The sequence below is a fragment of the Thamnophis sirtalis genome, unplaced genomic scaffold (assembly GCF_051295495.1).
Source record: "Thamnophis sirtalis isolate CommonGarterSnake01/CBP01778 unplaced genomic scaffold, rThaSir2_p1.2 scaffold_8, whole genome shotgun sequence".
In the NCBI taxonomy this organism is placed as follows: Eukaryota; Metazoa; Chordata; class Lepidosauria; order Squamata; family Natricidae; genus Thamnophis; species Thamnophis sirtalis.
The window spans coordinates 35,538,287-35,560,461 of record NW_028261388.1 but is presented as its reverse complement, the minus strand read 5'-3'; the positions used below and the strand labels follow the sequence as shown (position 1 = coordinate 35,560,461).

The window sequence follows — 22,175 nt, the reverse complement described above, 5'->3', positions numbered from 1 at the left end:
AGCATTCTAGGCTATCAGGACTGCATTGTATCTAACATACGTATGTAGATTTCGCTGACATTGTATGCCATGCACTAAATAAATAAATCTAGTCAGCCATTCCTCAATACTGTATGCTACCCAGGGTCACTTTGTGAGATAGGTGGCTATATAAATTTGACAAATACTTGACTCTTTTATTTCCCAAAGCACACATTTCATTCATATTCTCTTTTTCTCTGCCTGAAACAACACTGCTTTGTTTGGATCACACTGGACTGCTTTCTTTTGGGGAGAGTGGGAACTTTTTCCTCTGCTTCCTCTAGTCCCTGGCATCTTCTTTTTGCTTCTCAGGGGTTACATTTATTTTGAAACAGAGATACTAGATATTAGAAGCTTCTTGAACAAGAAGCAGGGTTGAGAAGTTGGAACATTAGGACTTATTAGCATCAAGTATGCTAAGATAAAGGCTGAAGATGAACCTTTAGAAAGTAGAATGTGAATAAATTTGTACTAAGTTGTTAATGAAGATCAACATGTTGAACCATGATAAGGTGGGCAAGGATGCAGTTTTTCACTGACTGCTCCAAAATAAAAAAGAAAATGCAAATTAATGTAAATCTACTAGTTGGCACAGAAAATCAAGAATTAAATAACAACAGAGAGCTGTGCCATTCATTTTTTAAAATACTGGGCAATATGTAATTTGTGCACATGCACTCATGTCTTGAATTGAATGCCGTGAAAGCTGCATTTACATCCAAAATGTCATTGCCTTCCTTACTGGATTTACTAGTAGTTACAGGAACATCATAAGCTCAATTTAGCTTTAGGTATTATTGTAAATCTTCATTATTCTCATCTTGTTTGACTACAGAAAAAAAGAAAAATGTGAAGGACTGAACTGGTCCATAGAAATAAAGATCAAAGTTGCATTGGTGGATTGGGAGCATTTCCCAAAACATTTCCAACTTTCCTTTCCCCTCATTTGAGTATAATGCATATATACTGAAACGATTAATTCTGACCATGCACATTTAGAATAATTGAATTAAAAAGCTCCATCTAAACATTTTTTCTTGAAATAAATTATATAGATGCAAATACATGTTTTTGCTTTAATTCAAAATTAACATTACACTTTCAGGCTAATAAAATACAAACATCTTTTTAGTATTTCAACAGGATGCCAAAACTTAATAACTCATTTTTTAAAAAAATGTCAAATTAATGTTTTTTGAAAATGGGCATTATGTTACAAATTCTCTTATCATCCTACATACATTTTATCTAAGTCATGTATTTGTACTACAAAATCATATAGGCAAATATATAACCTAATAGATACTATACCATTGTTCATGCCGTTCCACTGTATACCAGTGAAATCATATATTTATGTTATCCTTACATATATGTTAGTACTTGATTTATATTTCAAAGTTATTTGTAATTTATTCTAGTTATCTTTAGCAATACACTCAAAACTGTTCAAAAGCTATTTGCATTTCTATAAACTCCATGAAACTGCATCATACAATAAGAAAACCAACAAAAAAGCAGCATAATGTAGGTGTCTGGATTTACATTTCTGTCATTACCCTGTTACTATCACCATGAAAAAACCTTATCCATTTGTGTTTGTCAATCTAAAAAAAGAAAAGGCACACTAGGTGAAGTTAATCTTAAACTATACTGAAGAAACAAGCAAAGTAACTGCTTGATGTATCTTGCAGTGGGATGTAAACAATGAAAGTGGGAGCCTTTTATGCCTATGTGATTATATACTATTGTGCTAGGATTAGTTCATGTGGAAAACACAGAAGAAACACTGAATGAAATTGGGCTGCCCATTAAACTATTTCCCACCCTCAATTCAATGACTGCATAAACAAAAACAGCTTTAATTCCTGTTATCCTTAAATTTTGCATATATAATTCTTTCTGGAACACTTAAAACTTTTCTTTTAATCTCCAACTGTTATTTCCACATGAGCTTTTAAAAATAATTTATAGTACAACTAATCCTAAAAGTTTCAGTCTATAAGTTTAAGTGATAGTACTGTATTTTTGAAGATATGACAAGGTATGTTGGCCAATGTCAATCTTACACGTTAGTGAAGGGCACAAGTATAGTTGATGTATGAAGTGGGCAGCACTTATCAATGCATGACACACAAACCATTTTTTCCTGAAGTGACCAGGGCTAAAACTAATATCAAAAGAACCCCATGTGTCCTTTCCTCTTACTACAAAATAGAATATGTTAACAACTATGCAAGACCAGGAAAACTTATATAGAAGGGAGAAGAACTCTATGCTAATAAATAAGGTTTCAGATAGAAATAATTCAGAGGAATAGGTAGAAAAGATTCTAAACATTATTATATGCACATATAATTAACAGATAATAAATTGACATTTCTTAAACTGCACAGAGAATGGTTGGTGACCATTCTTTTTTTCACAAAAAAGCCATCTCCTAATTTGAACACACAGATGATCAAAAATTAGGTAAACTTATGATTAGACAAAGTAATAAATCTTTCAACATTAGTTCATACAATCATACATAATGTTCCCTGGGATTGCTATATATTCTTCCATTGACTGTATTTGGATGTTTCTTATTGATCCAATCTTTGCAATTTGTTTCTTTCAGTTCTGGGTATATTTGTTGATCTCTGTCTTGAGATGCAGGATTTTCATCTTCATAGCTAAATCGGTTGCAATTTATCATTTTCTAGGGGAGAAAAAGGACAAATGAGTATCATAAATCAACCTTCTTTGACCTTCCATGTTTTACCTTCCTTTTTTAGATTTTGTTCATGAACCACAATAATACTATTATTGGATTAGGTGGCTTTTAAGAAGCTGAGGACATCTAATGGCAACTAAGAAACTACTTTTTCTCTGTACAAGCCTATTTATCCTTGCATTTGCTAAAAAGTGCTCTTCTAGCTTTAATACTTCCTGATTTCTCTTAGCAACACCATCACAAAAGGCATTCTTCATTAGGTCTGTTAAATAATTTGTTTCCAAAGACAAAAAAAAAACAAAAAAAAAAAACACTTCAGACCTTCCAAGGACACAAGAAATGTACCAGGCTGCAACTTCTTAAATCAAATGCATATTTTCTCTGGGATTATGTGACAGATGCATGTTCCTGGAGAAGACGCATCTGCTTAAGGAAGCCGCAATAAAATGTTATATGGGAATTCAACACAGCTCTCTGTCTTGAAAACTGAAATGGTGCACTGCCCTATTTTCCATTTATGGTTTTCACTGGTGGACCAATAACACCATTGAGTTTAGGACTTCTCATCCAACCACCAGTTACACTAGAACCTCTGGTCACAGACGCTTCAGGCCACAACCAAATTGGGTTCTGACTAAAATATTCACAATTTTTTTCCCGTGCAGCCGATTTCCCCTTCCACACCAATTTTTTTCTAACCGCAAATTTCCAAAATTAGGTTTGGGTCATGACCAAATTGGTTTGCGATCAAAGTTATGGAACAAATTATGGTTGTGATCAAAGGTTCTACTGTATATTTTATGTTTATAATTTATTTTACTACTACTAAGATCGTTAATATGGCTTTTCGCCATGACTTGTCAGTAAACCCCCAAAACTTACCCCCCCCCCACCGGTAAGCCTGGCAACTCTTATGATAAAGAGCCCATGCTTTAGTTGTATTATGTGTAATATTTTCCCACTATGGTTTTGTTTCTATTTGTTTATTGTTTTAATTATTTTAATAGTTTTGTAGCATGTTTTAATAGGTTTATTGGGCACTTCCCAGAGTTTCTTTGTGTGAAATGGGTGGCTATTTAAAATTGACAAAATTTATATTTGTTATTAGAAGCTAATTTGTGTCTATTTTATTTAAAGGTCTTTTAAGATTTTCACACAAAAATGAAAAATTTAAAAATGCAGAAATAATTATGGTATATTTTATACTACTAATTTCAATAAATGATTATAATTATAGACCATAAACTAAAATAAATACATTTTTCTTATAAGGTGCAAAATGTTTTAAACTAAACCACCTGAAATACATTGCAACCTTTTTCAAACACAGAACAGCTCTCTTACAGAAGAGCCATTTGAAAATGTCTAATTTCACATAACAAAAGCGTACTTTGCATTCAAAATTGGGTATTTTGAATTTGAGATAGCTTGATTAAAAAATTTTGCACACTATTTTCCATGCGCGTTTGGATTTTAATAAACATAACTGTAATAATGTAAAATTAGCAATATTAAAAATAATACTATGATTAATTTAATATTTAATTATAATATTAATTTATAACTTTATCAACACCTTTAAAAAAGTAATGGTTTATTATTAGGACATATGCAACAATGTGGAATCATAGCTGCCAGTTCTTTAGGTGGTGTTGGCCTTCGTTTTCATTGAGTTCTTCACAAGAATTTAGGTTGTATTAGCATAGTATATGTGCAGATATTAGGGTTAGGGTTGTACTTTAAATCATTTGATTTTTCAATTTTAACCTTGATTGCATTAAACAGCTTGCTCTTTGGCAGCCAAAATCAAACTTTTCTTCCAGCCGCAATTCTTTGCCAGATTTTATCTTTATCCACTTTCCATTTGTAGAAATTGATCATGTAATGCTTTTCCTTAGTCAGCATTCTGTTCGTGTTATGATGGATCAGTCAGCCTGATGTTTAGAGTTGATACTTTTATATACCTATGAAGCCCTTCCAAAAAAAATCTGTGATGGGCTTATGTTATTTGATGGTATTAAAAATATTGTTCCAAGCTGTCCTTTACAACTGATTTTGCTATTATTATTATTATTATTATTATTATTATTATTATTATTATTATTATTATTATTATTATACAATTGTATCACAGCGGCCAGTTGTTTCGCCGGATTTGGCATTGGTTACTAGTCGGGCCCCACCCAGGGGCCTAGGATGTCGTAACGTATTTTCGTAATATGCGTGCAGATCCAAGCAGTGAAGCTTTTTGCATTTGACTGATGGTGATTTTGTCAATTTTTAACTGTTTTAAATATAATTCCAGTGCTTTTGGAACAGCACCCAGTGTGCCAATTACCACTGGAATTACCACTGCTGGTTTGTGCCATAGTTGTTGAATTTCAATTTTTAAGTCCTGGTATTTTGCAATTTTTTCATGTTCCTTCTCAGCTACCCTGCTATCACCTGGTATTGCAATGTCTATGATTGTGACCTTACTTTCTCAACCAGTGTGATGTCTGGTGTATTATGCACCAGTATTTTATTATTTATTATTATTTATTAATAGTATTTTTATTTTTATTATTATTATTACTCTCTCATCTTTTTGACACAGCTCAGGAAAGAAAATTCTCCAATTTCCCCCAATACCCTGATGTGGGTTGGGCTGAGTAATTGGCCCAAATAATTCAGCTTTCATACCCAAGTAGGTCTCAAACTCAGTCTTTCAGTTTCTAGGGCAGCACTTTAATCACTACACCAAGCTTGCTTTCTCTTATTGCCATCTGCCAATAAGCTGACCTTCAATTTTTTTTACTAAAATATTATATCCCCATCTGTGGATAAACTGAGCCTTAAATATTGTAATGTTCACAATTGATTTAACCATTTTTCATAGTATTTGCTTAAAAACTGGAGTCAGTTTATCCATTGATAGATCTACCCATGAGTACATACAGGGTATTATGGTCCTTTAGATAAATATTGTCATATAACCTCAATTGTGGTCATATTTTGCCACCTAAAACCAGCTTGTTCATGAGTATAGATATTTTTTTGCAAATGTGTCAGTTAATAATGCATAGGAAAGATGTTTTAAAACTTCAAAAAAAAAAAGGATATTGATGCAAAATATTATTTTGATAACATTTGCTTTAGAAGCAAACCTACCTACTGAAAAAGCATGCAACTCCTGTATCTTTTCCTTTGGGCTCCAGTTTTCATTGAGCCAATCGTCTCTCTCCAACGAGCTTGCCCCTTGCACATAGTCCTGTTTGAAGAACTGACTTTGTAAAAAGATGTCTGGGTACTCCAGAGGCCATGGAGATACAGGCCCACTTCCAGAGAGCCAGGAGCTGGTATGGCAAACAGTGTTTGTGCTATGAATTGCCTGGCATAGCTTGAGTTGAAAGGTTCTTCCCTCAGCAATGGGAAAGGGAGGGAACTGGGCATCTGATGTTGCTGGCTTCTGCTACTTCCCTTGCTAATCTGATTCTTTGGTAGAGGAGAAGTGGCCACTGCTTCTGATGCTGCAGCTATCTAGGAAAGAAACCCATCTAACATGCCTAAAGCTACTCCTTCCAATCCTGACCTTCTATGGTTGATTCAGTTATAAAGAGTTTGTCTGACATGTTAAAGATCAGTGTTAACTATGTAATTATATTAGGAGAAGAAAAGGGAAAAAGATGGTGCTAACTACACTTTATGAACATATCACATCCCTCAGTAACGATTCTTCAAATAACTTGGGACAATCCCAGTGAATCTTTCACAATCTAAAATTTTAGGTAATCAGCTACAGACTGACAGAAGGTATCATCAACTGTTATCTACAAATGAAAATATAAATTCCAAATATGGGATACTGTACACAGTAGGAGTATACTGAGTCTTTGCTTTGGAAGTGTGACCTTTAATTAACAACTTACTGCATTGATTATTTCTTTCTGAGAACGAGAAAGATTTCTTTTCTCATAGGAAGATGTAGGCTTGTGTGTTGGTGGAAGATCAATCCTAAATTAAAAAATGTCTGATTTAGTAATTATCACTGCTTAATAAAAATCAATTCATATGAGAGTGGATGTTGAATAAATATATGTCTTTTCTAATGTAGTAATGCAATTTTACATTGATGGAATCTTGCAAATTCTGTATTTGATATTCTTTTAAAGTGGCATAACAAATATCAACCAAAACAACTGAAAACAATGTAAGAAATTAAGGAAATTTAAGAAAATGCACTTACAATTTCATTAGAAATATTCTTATATATTTTTGGGAAGCATATGTATGGATTTTATTTATAATGCAACTGCCTCACTTCACTAAAGGAAACAACATCTTGGAATGATTCTTATATTGTTATTTAACAACAAATACAACATTTGGCTGAGATTCTCCCTAAATCACCTCACCAAAGCTACATTCAACTCATCTCCTTCATCGTTCTATACAATGGCAAAACCTTTTGAAAGAGATTGTTGCAATTCTGCTCTTTATATTCATCTAAGAATTTCTCATCGCATGAAGTCTCTTTCATTAGTTGTTTTATGGATCAGAATAATGATTATGTGCAAAGAAAGAACTATACCCATTAAACATTTTTGGAATAAAATCATTAATTTTCCAATCATTTCTTATCTAATACAGGCAAATAACATCTGCAATAAGAAAAACCTGCAAAAGCCTACTAAGGATTCATGCCTAGACTTCTATGTAGCTTCATCTTTTGATAATTATTTTTAATCTGTATTTATACACGCTGCAGAAGAGAAATTTTGAATTGGACAACTTTACAAGCAGTCTAATTTCTGGTGCCTAGCCACAACTTTACTTTTATAAGAGATTACGTGCATATAGTACTGTAAGCTTTTTCTCTCTCTAGTCCTCTTGAACTTTTTCTCAAGATATATAAAAGGCTAATTTTACATAGAATAGGCAATACCTTTCACCACTAATGCAATAATTGCCATTTGCTTAAGGAAAACCAAGTAACTGATCTCTAAAAAGCAGATACTGTACTTTAGAGTAAGAGCATTTTTACGACAAACCAACCCTTTCTGACTTTTGCCTTACTAATTTTAGTATCTGCGCTTCCAAATCCAATATGAATTAAGGACAAAGATAAAAACATGTATTTAAAGCAGAGTTCATACTTTTACAAATTAAAAACTTGAATAAAGTTTGAAACAAAATAGCACAAACAACTTACATTTTGTCCAAATAAGATGATCGCTTTTTTCTGGGAGTCAGTAACACTATGATAAAGATGGTAATAATAAAGAGAGCAAGTACTGCGCCTATTACAGCCCCAGCTACAGCTACTGATGATGATTGCTTATATGGCACATCTGAAATGTAAGTCACCAATTGTTACAAACAATGTGGTTAATGGATTTTAAATTATATAAATAATATGTAGTTTTCTGCCTTTAAAAATATTTCACAGAATCTACAATTGTTTTTATTGCATATGCATGAATAGCCTTGCAGTATGCAAAAAAGAGAGTTTATCTAAGTCAACAATTTAAATGTTGAAAACAAAAAAACAAAAATGGAAAAATAAAATTCAGTGCCAGGCTTACAAAAAATTGAGAAAATTGAGTTTACAAATTTCTAGTATATTTTAGCTTAGCAAAAATTTGGATTTTGATACATGTATTGCATGTGAGACACTGAAACATTTTAGAAACCATTTTGTGAAATTTTATCAACAAAAATATATGAAGCACTAGTTATATTTAACCAACCATTTTTTCTTGTTCATTGTCAGCAAAATCACTATTATTGTAACTGAACTATCTATTTTCCAAATTGCAGGCAGCCGGCAGAAGTAGCTTGCAGTAATTATAACCACTGTGCCACTGAGGCTCTCGGTGGTACAGTAATTTATTTTGGTAACAAAAGTTTGATGCTGTATTAACTGTAAAATGGATTAACTTTATAGTAATGCATCTAAATAAGTAAATGATAAAACACATTTTAAAAATATAAATAGGTAACTATGAAAATCTAATGTATTAGAAAGCCTTACATTTACAAAATGAATACACATAATTCTGAAGTCAATTTTTGTCTATCATGTCAGAATATTACATACTTGCTCTAATTTTGGATCACTGAAATAGTATGTTGCATTAAGCATTATATAGGCAACATTCCAGCAATCTATATTTTCAAATTTCAATAACATCAACATCATTTCTAAAGATCTGTTTTTGATCTTTCAAAAACATCCCAAATTATATGAGCATATGCAGAATGGATTTTCTCTGTTAAGCTATCCAAGCCGTTAAATGAACATCTAATGACAATTTTACTACAGATGCTGAACAGAGATCAGACTGTTTAAAACTGTTTGACTAGGATAATTATGTTCAAGCTTCAAGTTCAGCACTTTTGATGAACTGGAATATGTGAAATAAATAACTATAGCATTGTTCATTAAGATTCAATTGACAAATTATATAATTCCATCTATGAATTTTTATGTTTTGTTGATAGTTTCTATTGAATATAAGCTGGCAGTTTTGTGTTTTCTTTAAAGTTAAATTACTTAATATAGCATTCTGAAAAAGTTACCAACTTACTAAACCATAGGTAATATGCAGGTCTTATAATAGTCCACTTCCTATATTTTCCGTACATACAATTTGCACTTTTGTTAAAATCCAGGGAGAAACTAAATGAGAATGCCATTATATAAATTCAGAGGATAAATTCAACAATAGCTATTTTTCTATATGATACTTCTAACGTGTATTTCAACAATTATTGTTGGACAATAGAAATAGCAAAAAGCTATTATGCTCATGTCCTGCTGGTGGTATGTCTGCTCATCTATGTAGCCCAACTAGAAAACGATTTCTTTTTATGTGATTGCAAGACTATTATTAAAATTTTACCCATGGCTAACTTTCTTACACATTTTCCTCTTCAATTAAAATAGTCAACAAATAATTGTACACAGAATTTTTAACAACAGTATTAAAAAAAAACATTTTTGTGCAACTTAGTGTAAATTATGTAAACTTCAACTATATAAGTGGTTTTCAAATTGTTTAATAACTTCTTCATAATTGCCATATTTAATTTATGCCAAAATACTTGAAACTATTTTTCTATATTATTCTATACTTTTCCATCCTACCACACTTGCTGAATATAGATGTTTTATTTTATATGCATTTCAGTCATTTATGCATGACCTACATTCAAGAAGTTAATTTAACAAAAGATTTATTTGATACAACTATTCGTACTTACAATAAATTTCTCTATTTACACCAAACATACATTAAGAAACACTGCAACATTGAACACTGTAAACCTATTATGAATCTGTTCATATTCAACTGTAAAACTCTTGATAAATTTAACAAATTATAATAAAAAACAGAATATTGGGTACTTTTCGATTTTTGTGTTACAAAACAGCATTTAGAGGGCATACAGAGCATATTACAATGGAGATGTTCCTAGGACCACAAGCTATGTTGAAGTTCAAAAGGGAAAAAAAATCCTTCAAAACAAAATCCAAAAACCAAATTACTGCCTCCTCCAACCAAGTAGAGTTTAGAATCCACTATTAGCTTAAGCATCTGACTAAAGACTAACTTTGATTAGAAACAAATACTTCAGTTAGATGATAAATCAGATCACAAAAACCTCACTTGAGTTCACAGGAAATATGGTGTAATAATTTAACTTCCAAAAACCTTGAAAAGGGATTTTGGTCAAATAAAATGTTAACACTCGAATTATCAATGTGAGAAAGATATGTAGAGAACCAGTTTAATGAATAACTATTAAGCTGCAGTCACATTTTTAAAGACATAGCAACCAAATCACAGTGTACTGTCAAAACTGCACCTTTATAGATACTATAATTGCTGAAAAGCTCTACAATACTGTGGATCTTTTTGTAATGTGTTCATAATACTCCAAGCATATATTGGAAACAGTTGCTAAGCAGCGCTATTTTTTCATATATTCATGCTGTCAAATTCAACTAATATTTTAAAGTTACTTCAACTTCTTTAAATACACTCACCTTTTTAATTTTATAGTTAATGAAAAGAAAAATTCCACTGATTTCAATGGATTTTGCTTCTAAGCACATATGCTTACAACTACTATTTGATTCTTATTGGTTGCACTGCATTATCCTCTGTACAATGAACTACGTTCTAAATCTATTGATAGAATTTTTAAAACACCAGAGTTACTCTTTTTCAAGAGATCATGCATCCCTTTTGTCATAAATATTTGCTCCTCCCATCTATTCAATTCCTTAGGTTAACAGTAAGCTTCCATAACATTTCTTCTGAAACAACATACATTTCCCCAAATATCTCACAGGAAATACGCTATTAGGAAAGATTTCTCTTTAAGCAATATTTTATGTTTGTGTTGCCTTTTCATTCTTTTTTTCAAATTATCCAAGATTGTAGCTTACCATATACATAAAGTTACTCTTGCTTTTAAAGTGGCCCCTGCTCTGTAAGAACTCTTTATATAGCCCATATATGTCTCGAAACACCACCAAACTCTGTGATAAGTCAAATGTTTATTTCTTAAAATGCACCTTCATTGAATATAGAAGTTGCATCTGAGATTCAATGCATTTATAGGTTTGTGCTTAACAAATACTCAGTAGAATGGTTAGGGAAACTTAAGTCTTTTCTGAACAATATTTAAGGAAAGCTGTTTAATTGAAACAATATATAATAAACCTTATGAAAGGGATTGTTCTTGAAATTTAACTAAAAGATTTGAATTCTCATATTCCAGTGCTTGGAAATAAGATGCAGTGTAAAAAAATATAATGTTCCTGTTACATTACAATTTCTGTTCATTGAAATGTCCATTGTAGCAGGTTCAGTGCAACAAGTTGTCTGTAAAAGATACAGTATCTAATTATGGCAAGGCTCAAAAATGTAGAGGTATTACATTCTGTGCAGAAAACCTAACAATAAAGCTTTGAAAAAAACTGCCATCAGAATATTTCATATCTTAAGTAATTTCTGTAAACAAAATGTGCCTTAGCTCTGATTCTGAATCACCATCGTGTTCCCATTAAGTAGAACTATAGTTCAGAAAGTTCTATCAAGGTAATTTTTATCATAAATTTACAATAACAAGACAGCTGTTTCAATTCAAACTTTTTATAAGAATTTCATTTTTTTAAACGTAGCAGGTTGTTCTTATCTTGTGCTATATGTCAAATAGAGCACTATATTAAAAATCATTTTTATGAAAGACAGTAGTACAGCATTGTGGAAAAAAAATCAAAGCAGCTTCAGTACACTTAAATGAGGTTTTTACATTTCATTTGTCAAGTTAGAATATAAAAAAGCTTGAAAATCAACTTGGAAACGCTTATTCCTCAAGAAAAAGTATAAACAATCTGAAAGTGATCAGCTAACGAAAGAACTTTATATATAGTCAAGACACGAAGGTGGATGTTACCATTACACATACCATTCCTTCCGAGATATTACAGAGCCATCTACATGTGAAACTAAATCATCTTCATTTTCATCATAACATTCATCACCCAAGTATTTCATTCCCAGAGTTCCACTTTCATAGTAATCCATTGGTCTTTCATACCTGTCCTGGTATCTGTTAATAGTATCTACTTTGTTCCAGTCTGTTTTTTCAGTTTCTCCCATGTAGTCTTTAGTTAAGTGACTGTTCACAGGATGTTTTATTTCTTTTTTCACACTGTCAGGGTAAGAATCCACATCCTCAACCTGCAGGGTATCTATCTGGGACTCCTTTTGCATATCTGATGGTGGACTGTAGTTCTTAGCGAAGTAGTCACCACGGAACGTCCTCCTTCTCCTATACCAGACAGCTCCAACCAGGACACATACAAGTATCAGGAAAAGAGCCCCACCCACTGCACTACCGATGATGGTGCCCCAATTGTCTTCCTGTATTTCTGGCCATGATGATGTTGGAAAAAGCTTTAGTTTTGGTTGAGTTGCTAAACCTGTGTTGCCATCAGTTGAAGGAAGCCATGGAATCGTGAATGGTGAATTGGTAGTAGTGGGAGGATCTAATGAAAGAGCAAAGAGATACACAAGACAGAAAAGGCAGAAAATGTCAATGCAAACTATTTTAAGTTAAGAGCTGATAAGAAAGCACAGTTGATGAGTAAGAAAGTGTACTTTAACATAGTTTTTCATTCTTCATTTTATTGTAAAACTGTTTACCATTGGTGGAAAATACAATTATGTACAGCTTCTGGATAATATATATATATATTAGTCAGAGTTCAAAATAAACTAATGAAAGCCCTCATGGATTATATATTCCTTAGGAAATATTAAAGAATGAAAAACTAAAAAAAGCATGCTAAGTTAGCTAAACATAATTTAAATCTTGCCTCCAAAATAAAGTATGATTTTAGGATTTAGAAATCAGTGCTTTAATGGTTTCGTTGGTTGGTTGTTCATTGCAATGTTTCCGATATTCTTGGTGTCTGCTTAAATAGTTAATCAAACACAAAAACTAAAACTAAACCTTAGAAATAATTCTCAAATTAAAATCATTTTTAAATTTTATATGACATGTGTAGAATGTCTATCTGACATAAAACAAAGACTTCTACTATGAGAATGTTGTTATAAGTCTAAGAAATGCATATAAATAATGTGGAGTATCAGCATTGTTCACGTTTATCAGGAACTAATTGTGCAAACTGAATGCATATTTAAATTGAAGTATTGGAATTCTTTGCTATATATAGATATATGTTAAAAGCAAGATACAAACCAGAAAGCAATGCATATGAAGCAATAGCTCTGTTCTAATGCTATATGACAGAAGAATTTTACTTTTATTAGTCTGACATTACCAATGTATCTAGAAAAATGGGTTAAAAATATACTAAACATGCCAGCAAATTTTGGATCTCTAGTATCTATTGAACATTAACAATTATGATTCATGTGAAAATAAATTATGCATATTATGGAAAGAATCTTGGAAGAAAATGAAAGTGTTAAAAAAGATGATCATTTAGAGTTTTTTTAAATAGTTTTCTAAGCATCAGGATATTATTTATTGTAGAAAGCTATTAGTAAGTGTTAAAAATAATGTTTAAGATACATTCAAAGATATCATTAGCAATGTAGCAATACAAAACCTAAGCTCAATGTAAGAAACTTAGGTATTTTAATTACTGGGATGATTATAACTGAAATTAATATATACCAACTATTTCAATTAATCATATCATTGTTTCATTTCATTGAACAGCCTATATAGAGCTTATTTTTGTAATGCCTTGCGATCAAGTTAAAAAATCCACAATAAGTTAAAAAATACATTTAGTTAAAAATTACTGTTAGGTCTACATCATATGTAACTTAATCATCCTCATTATGTAATTTGTTAATTAATTATGCCCATATTAAACTGTGTTAAATGAAAAATAAAACAGATGAACAGAGATATTACAGAGATAAATGAATGGATCTATAAAAATGTTTAAAAATGAATGAAAACCACTGATTTCCATCACCATCTTACAACTGAAAAACAAGCAAAACTCAAACCCTAACCTTCTGCATTTTTTTCAAACAAAAGTATCTCAAAAGTTGTCTCCTTAAAAAAAGTGATAAACATGATAATGATCTTATGAAAATATTTTATTAATCACATGGTTCATCATTGTTAACAGCATACACAACAAACACAATCCATATATATATGTGTGTGTGTGTTGTATTTGTGTATGTAATAAAGGCAACAGTAAAAGTATTGGGTTTCTGTCTGGATGGTCTCTTATGACGAGCCGATGGACAGAGAATGGAAGCAGTGAACTTCCTCCCATATTTGGGCATACCAGGTGTTGTGACTTTAAAATATATATATTTTAAATATATATATTTAAATATATATATTTATATATATAAACAGATAGTAACTGATTGAAAGAAGAACAAACTAAGATAGCAGTCTACTGAAATTCTGTATAGTAGAATATATAGTATCAATAGTCAAGATAAGTTAGAAGATATTCCTTATTTATATGATCTTCTAGTAGTAGAACATGAGGTCAGATAGTATTATCAAGTTGAAGGAGATAAAATTGATGGAATATGTACAAAATTACAGCAAATAACACAAGAAGAATCTATAGTTTCAAAGCATATAAAGTCAGCAAATCTGAAGAATGATAGTGTCCAACAGCCCGAAAGAGATCGGTCTACACACCAATCAAAAGAGAGATTTAACACTGCGTGCAAACTATCACATAATATCCTTAATTTTACAGACTAGCAAAATAAGGTTTAGGATTAATCAATGCAAATTAGAGCCTTACATAGAGAGGCCAGAAATTTAGGGTGGGTTTTAAAAAGACTAAGGAACATGAGACTATATTGCTGATGGACAGTAGATATTCAATAAAGTCAAAGCATACCAAAAAGAAGTCAATTACATGCTTCACTGATTATAGAAAGGGCTTTCAATGTATGAACCATGTCAATTGTGAAATGTCCTTAGGAAAATCGAATCAAGAAGTAAGACAAAAGGAATACTGACACGTTTGAATTTTGGAGAAAACTAATACCAAAAGCAAAAGAGAGTATAGTGAATAGCCAATGAAACTAATACATAGATTTTAAACCACCTCAATACAAAGTTCCCACTCAAGGTACAAATAATTAGACTCAAATTATATTTTGAGTTACAGTGATAATAAGCGTGTTTTGGGGAAAAGCTTGGTTGGAGAGTCATAATTCTGAAGAATGTCTATCTATATCCTTACCTCTTTTGAAACTCTTTCTATATGACCAGTAAGAGTTAACACTGGTCAGACGGTACATAATCGATCAATTAGGGCATTAATACATTTAATTTACAAAGCAGTAAATGCTATCATATTTTAACAGAAGTCATAGCAATTCCCATATGTAAAATATTAAAAATATATTCTGGATAACTGTAGTGAGAAAAAAAAGGGAATGGGACGAAAATCACCTACAAAAAGGTCTTAAAACTGACTTCAGAAACAAGTTTTAAAGCCGCAATTTATCAATAACAAAAAGACACTCTTAAGCTCCTTAAAAGTAACATCCATTTGTTACAAGCTTTTATGTACTGTATCTTATAAGCATCAATCACTATTCTTATTTGTCAAAAATGCATATCATTTTAAAAGCCACAAAGAATCATAATGACGAATTAAAGAGGTTTTTTTGTTTTTTGTCCGTCAGTTTTTCAAATTGCTTTCTTTTCCAGGGAGTCACACCATAGTACATTATTCATCTATTAGCTGTCATAATTCTGTTGCCTTCATCTATCCTCTGATTCTGATAATAAACAATGGCCAGCTATCCAGTCTTTCACATCTGCCTTATAGTTCAAAATATTTAAATATTTAAAATGTGTAAGTGTTAAACAATAGGGAAAGAGGTTACTGGACATTTCTGGATTGTATTTGTATGGTGAGGACTAACGTGACCTGTCAAAACCGCGGTAGACAAAAGCGCGCTCGATGAAAGCGCGTACCTGACGTCATCAGCAGCGCGATGAAAAAAATTAAAAATAAATTAAATTGAAATTAAAATTAAATTAAAGCAAGCCGATTCACATAAAGGTAAGGGTTAGGTTTAGGTTTAGGGTTAGGTTAAGGTTAGGTTTAGGGTTACGTTAAGCATTAGGGTTAGGTTTAGCATTAGGTTAAGGGTTAGCGTTAGGTTTAGCGTTAGGTTTAGGGTTAGGTTTGGGGGGGTTAGGGTAAGGTTTTCGCTTTAATTTTAAATTTACCGCTCACAGCGCAATGTTTTCGTCGCGCTGTGATGACGTCACGTACGCGCCTTCGTCGAGCGCGCTTTTGTCTACCACGGTTTTGTGGTGGAACCGAGGACTAAAGATGAACTGTTATGACGCAACAGGAACAAGCAGGACCAAGGGAGACGTTTAACATGTGGAAAGAAATACAGCTTTTAGAAAATATTTAAGAGAAAAACACAACAAATGTGCCAGAATCCCCCAAATCAATGTTTTTCCTCTTCTGCACCCTTCCTACTACCACCTATGAGTGACCCTCTAAGTAAAAGAACTGAGAGAAACTGCTTGAATAAGGGAGGAAGTGAAACAGAAAAGTATTTCTAAACAGCTCTAGTTAAAAGCTGTGTAAAACTACTATATGCCAATAGTTTTCTCACTTTATCTATTGAAAATACAAGTTTTTTACACAAGTTATTTACTTAAAAAGATCACAAAAATATCCACTGCAATTTAGAAAACTAGGGGCCAGGTTAACTAATGAGCCATCTTCATTCAGTTACATCAATCCAGGCAGTGAAAGCATGTGGTAGACCCATCAGCTAAATAATTCCAACTAGTGGGGTCCAGGAAGTGAGGTTTCTCAGCTGTTGCTCCTGCCCTGTGGAACATACTCCCTCCAGAGGTGAGGTGGCCTCCCTCTCCTGGCCTTCCATAAAGGTATAAAAACATGACCAATGAGCATGCAGCTGTGAGGTTGATCTCCCGTCTTGTAATCTTTTAATATAAATTGCCTCTTTTAAATTTTATATACTTTTACATTTTAAACTTTTAATATTTTATTGTATATTTCCCAGAGTTTTTCCATGAGAAAGATAGGCAGTTGTTAAATATGACAAATTAATAAACATGTAAATAAATAGTGTGTGTTTATGAAAAGTGGTTCTGAATAGGATTCATATTTAGGCATAAAACAGAGATAAGATTATGCAAATAATTTCTGCCATACTTAAATCTAAGATTAAAAAAGTGAAGAATGCATGCTTAGTAGATAAATGGATGGCATGCAAATTCAATAAAGCAAATAAATATATGTGGGCAACAACATACCTAGAACATGCAAATGCTCCTTTTCAAAATCTTTCTTCCTTGAGATTAGCTAGCCTATCTAGGACACTTCATCATTAGGCAAACAGACTTCTGCTCAACAATTGAATTTCCCATTATTCATTATTCCCTTTCCAGTCTGAGAATACTACAAATACATTTCAGAGAACCATTTAATTTATTAGACCAGATTGGAAATGCAAAGGATATGGTGGAATTAAAATGCTGTTTATAGGTGAAACAGTAAATATTTCCCTTCTTTAAAATCTGTATTTAATATCCTATTATTATACACCAAACTTAGTAGTAACTATCTAAGGATGGGTAACATAACCCAAAGTCAGAATTTCGTAAGTGCCACCCAAATTGAATTAACAAAACATAAGATTCTAATCTGGGAGCATTTTCCATTAAAGTTAAGAATAACTTTATACTAGCATAACAGTATACTAGAAAAAAATCATGTTCACTTTTTATATGTAATATTTCTTTGTTATCACTATCCCATAAATAATATGATTTTTTAAAATTATTTGGTTTAGTTGCCAGAATTCCTAAACGATTAGCACATCAGGAACTGAAACAAACATTTTGAAAACAATGTTGAAATAATTAATTAATTTCTTTGGGTACAAGTGCTCTGCTCAATTAAAAAAAAAAAGATTTGTGCTGCACACAGTTAAATTTCAATTAAATTGAAACCCTGATTTTATTATAGATCTGTAAGAACATGTGTTAAAAAAATAACTAAAAACCTTAATAGAAATATTAACTCTAACAAAAACTTACAGTTATAATATTATTTCTTCATTATTTCAGGAATTACCTATGAAGATATTTATCCTTCCCTCCAAATAAATTTCCAGAAGTGATTCAGAAGGACATTAAAGTATACAATATAAAAGTAGCAGCAAATAGATGAGACAAAAAGATCATATAAAAATTAAGAAGTTAAAAGGTCACAAGAATAGATCTACTGGATTAGGTTGCCTTTGATTCAAGAAGCAGAACACAGTCATTATAATCAGAATTGTTTAACAGTGAAATGTCATGGGGTAACCTAATTTCAAATTAATAAGAGAAGGGGTAAGAGAAAGGTGGGGGGGGATCCCTTCCCAACTCACTGTAAATAAACTGACATTTTCTAAATTTAAATTCATGTATTGTAGCTTTTTTTAAAAGGTACACAAAAAGTACCCTTGCATTATTTTTATTTCCCACTTCTTTGTGAAAGAATGCTTACTGATTTGCAGCTAATTATCACAGAATAATTTTCTCTATTGATAATTTGTGCTCTTGTATCACTAATGTATTATCTCCATATTTTAAATACTAAGGACATTTCCAAGCATAGAACGGGATTCAATCATTATATCATGCATTAAGGCTGCTTCTGGCTTTCAACATTCAACAGATGTGAAAGCCTTATTTTCATCATCCCAGCAGAAGGGATGCTGTTAAAAGAGCAATGTGGATTAGACATCTAGGGACATATTTCTTTGATTCCTTATTATTGCTATGTAAAGAGTGGAACTACAGCCCAATTATGTTTTTGATGGCATCATTTGCTACATGATATTTTTAGGTCTGGCTTAGCAATAATGGGTCTCTTTTTTGATATAATGGAAAATGATGTTAAATTGCGTCAGTCTAGTGACTTCTAAAACCCAGGGAAACTCACTCACTCCTATTATTTTATTCGTATTTTGAAATAGTCTATAATTCTTTCTGTGGTCTCATGTTTTTCTTATGTCTCACTGGGAAATAGAATAGACAACTCAATGCTGATTCCTGTCAGAGCACTACTAGGGAAAACTACTAGGAAAAAAATGTTAACATGGTTCAAGATTTTAAAGGATGTTATTGAACAATTATATCCAGACTTTATGGATGAAAATTCAACACATATTTTTCTTCGTTTAACTTGCAGCTCATGTACGAAGTCACTAAATAACTTTCCAGATAGGCTGAAAAATGATGGAAGGAACCATATGCTGTTTTCATGAGACATATCCAACTGCCTGGAATCTAAAATAAATCATTTACTTGAAGATTTAGCATAGGTTCAAATTATTTGTATATTTGCATACAGATCAACTGTATTATCTCTTTAAATATGTAAAATATTTTGTATTTTGTGCAAAATTCTGCATGTTTGGAAGTTGAAAGTCCTATTTTTAGTGCAAAAGGCCAAATACTGTTTTAGCGTAGAATAAATAGGTTTGAACCTAAAATGCTTGAAATAACCCATTTCATGCTCATGCTCATTTCCACACCCAATTATCTTTGTAAGTAGGGGGCTGAAACTGAAACAGACTGGCTTGTTAGTAACTGAAACAAAGACAGAATTAACTCTTGGTACTAATATTTCCCATTTCATATTTCAAGTAGCCTTATGCTACACTGGTTTTCTACTTAAGAGTATACACACTATTTGTGATCTGCTTCTTGTGCCAGTACTGTAACAATAATTATGCCATTTTTCTCACTGTTGTGTAGAAATATACATACTTTTAAAATCACAATTAGATTGAAGTAAACCTTAAGTCACGCAAAAAGAACAAGAGTTTTTGGCATTCAATTTCATTTAATGTATAAATAATTTGGAAGTTTTGTTTTTCAAGCCAATATATAAAATGTTAAGTAATTATCTATGATAACAATTTATTATTTATTTGCATTGTTTATCTGCTACTTCCTATAAAGCATTTTAACAAAAAAATAAGAGTGATTTAGTGAGGCAATACCAATTATAAAATATAGGACAAAGCATTAAGCATATTTAAAATAAAAATTCTGAAAAGAAATTTGTTTTTGTGTTTCAACAAGGTGAAAAAAATTATGCAGTAGAGACCAAATCTTGAAAAATGATTTTAAAAATGAACTATATTAGACAATACTCTGATATAACATTTAAGAAAAAATAAAATGTAAGGCAAAGGAAGGGGGAGGGGGATAATAACCAAAGAGGAGGGGGAAAACTTACCTAATATGTAAATAGTCTTTTGATCACTTTTTTGACCAAGTGAATTGGCCACTTTACAAATATATGTTCCAGTATAATTGTAAGACAAAGGACTGTTGAAATGCAAAGTGTGGTTGGAAGGCTGTAATCCCTCAGGCCAATGTCCATCCAGCCTGAATTGTAAAATATTTAGAGCAATATGAACATTTTGCAAATAATATTTCATTTGGAATACTGATTGTTTTCATTTTCCAGAACAGAAATATTTTCACTTTCATGAAACCAATGATTATAACCATTGAATTTTATGCTACTAACAAAAGAATTCAACAGAATCATTAGTTTGTCATGAAATAATACAGGAAAAGCAAGTTTTATTTACAAAGGTGTTTAATCACTTCCAGAAGTGTTATCTAGAATATATAATCGGTAAATAGTATCAATGAAACACCTAAAAGTATACAAAAACATAATGTGTGTTAATGGAAATCAAACTACATATTTTAAAAAGCATCTTTATAGTTATTTATTTACAGCTTTCATATTCTGAAATCTGTTACTTAGCATATGCATGTATATGCTATATTATCTAAATGATAGGAAAATATATAACAAATATTGAAAAAAGAAGAAAACATGCTAGCAAGTCTTTCCTAGAAATCTGACATAATTTGGAGCAAGAAGCAGTCATGGTTAGATGGGCTTCTGCACAATTATGTGCCAGTTGCATCCATTCCTGGACCCAAGAGCCCTGCTCACAATGTGTTACCTCAGTGGCAGACCTTTTCTAGTGTAGTGCCCAGATTATAGAATCTCCCTCAAGATCTGCTATGCCAGCAAAGCTGGGGATCCCAGGGGATAGGCAATCTTGTAATGGGCTCTGATATTATTAAGTTATTAACTTGTTTCTTGATTAATTCTGTTTTTATAGTTCCTAATTTTTCTATAAGATAGATAGATGATAGATAGATGGATAGATAGATGGATGGATGGATGGATGGATGGATGGATGGATGGATGGATGGATGGATAGATAGATAGATAGATGATAGATAGATAGATCTATTCCCTGGCTAATATCTGTATATACAACCTAAGAGATACAAAGATGCTTAAGCCAGGTTTGAATGGACCTATGGAGCTGCTTTGTCTAACAGATAAGAAGCTAAAAGCGACTATTTGAATGTTCTAAAGTGACACTGTCATTAATTTTAAAATGGCAGGCAACTGAAGACACAAAGCAGGTTTTAACACTGATGTTACCAGAAAATATAAATCAGAGACCTACAGATTCAAACTACTAAACCTGACATGGAAATTTTAGATCTATATATGGTTCACATCTATTACCAAGATTTTCTAAAAAATACTGTTTTGGAATCCTTAATTAGTTCTATATGAATCATGAACATTTTTCTATAAAGTATGAGCTACCAGAATAAAATGTAATACATAATATTTTATTTTTATTTGTTCTTTAAGCCAAACGTGTGGAATCACCCACCACAGAGAGGAGAAAAGAGTCACCCTAACTTGCAGTTGCTCTGTGGGAGAAAGTGGCGGAGGCCAGAATATTGAAGCTTTTATCTGCCTGTTCACAAGAGAAGGCAGTTAGTCTGGCAAGATTCTTGTAAATAG

At 31.9% G+C, this 22,175-nt stretch overlaps 1 protein-coding gene across 4 annotated transcripts in view; it reads right to left on the bottom strand.

The window, feature by feature from the left end:
* Positions 1–1,083: 1,083 nt before the first annotated feature.
* Positions 1,084–22,175, bottom strand: part of NECTIN3 (nectin cell adhesion molecule 3) — a 74,231-nt gene continuing 53,139 nt past the window's right edge. The window contains exons 5-9 of one of the 4 annotated variants that reach the window (XR_015697483.1): positions 20,559–20,710; positions 7,929–8,067; positions 6,646–6,730; positions 5,888–6,072; positions 2,512–2,722 (exon numbers count right to left, since the gene is read on the bottom strand). Coding sequence is in view for 3 of the 4 variants with exons in the window: in XM_014061321.2 (XP_013916796.2) it covers positions 12,190–12,782; positions 20,559–20,710 (745 nt within the window). In the remaining variant the exon portion in view is untranslated. Of the gene's footprint in view, positions 2,723–5,887; positions 6,073–6,645; positions 6,731–7,928; positions 8,068–11,819; positions 12,783–20,558; positions 20,711–22,175 lie in introns of those variants that run through there. The other 3 variants (XM_087721440.1, XM_087721439.1, XM_014061321.2) reach the window with 3 other exon arrangements.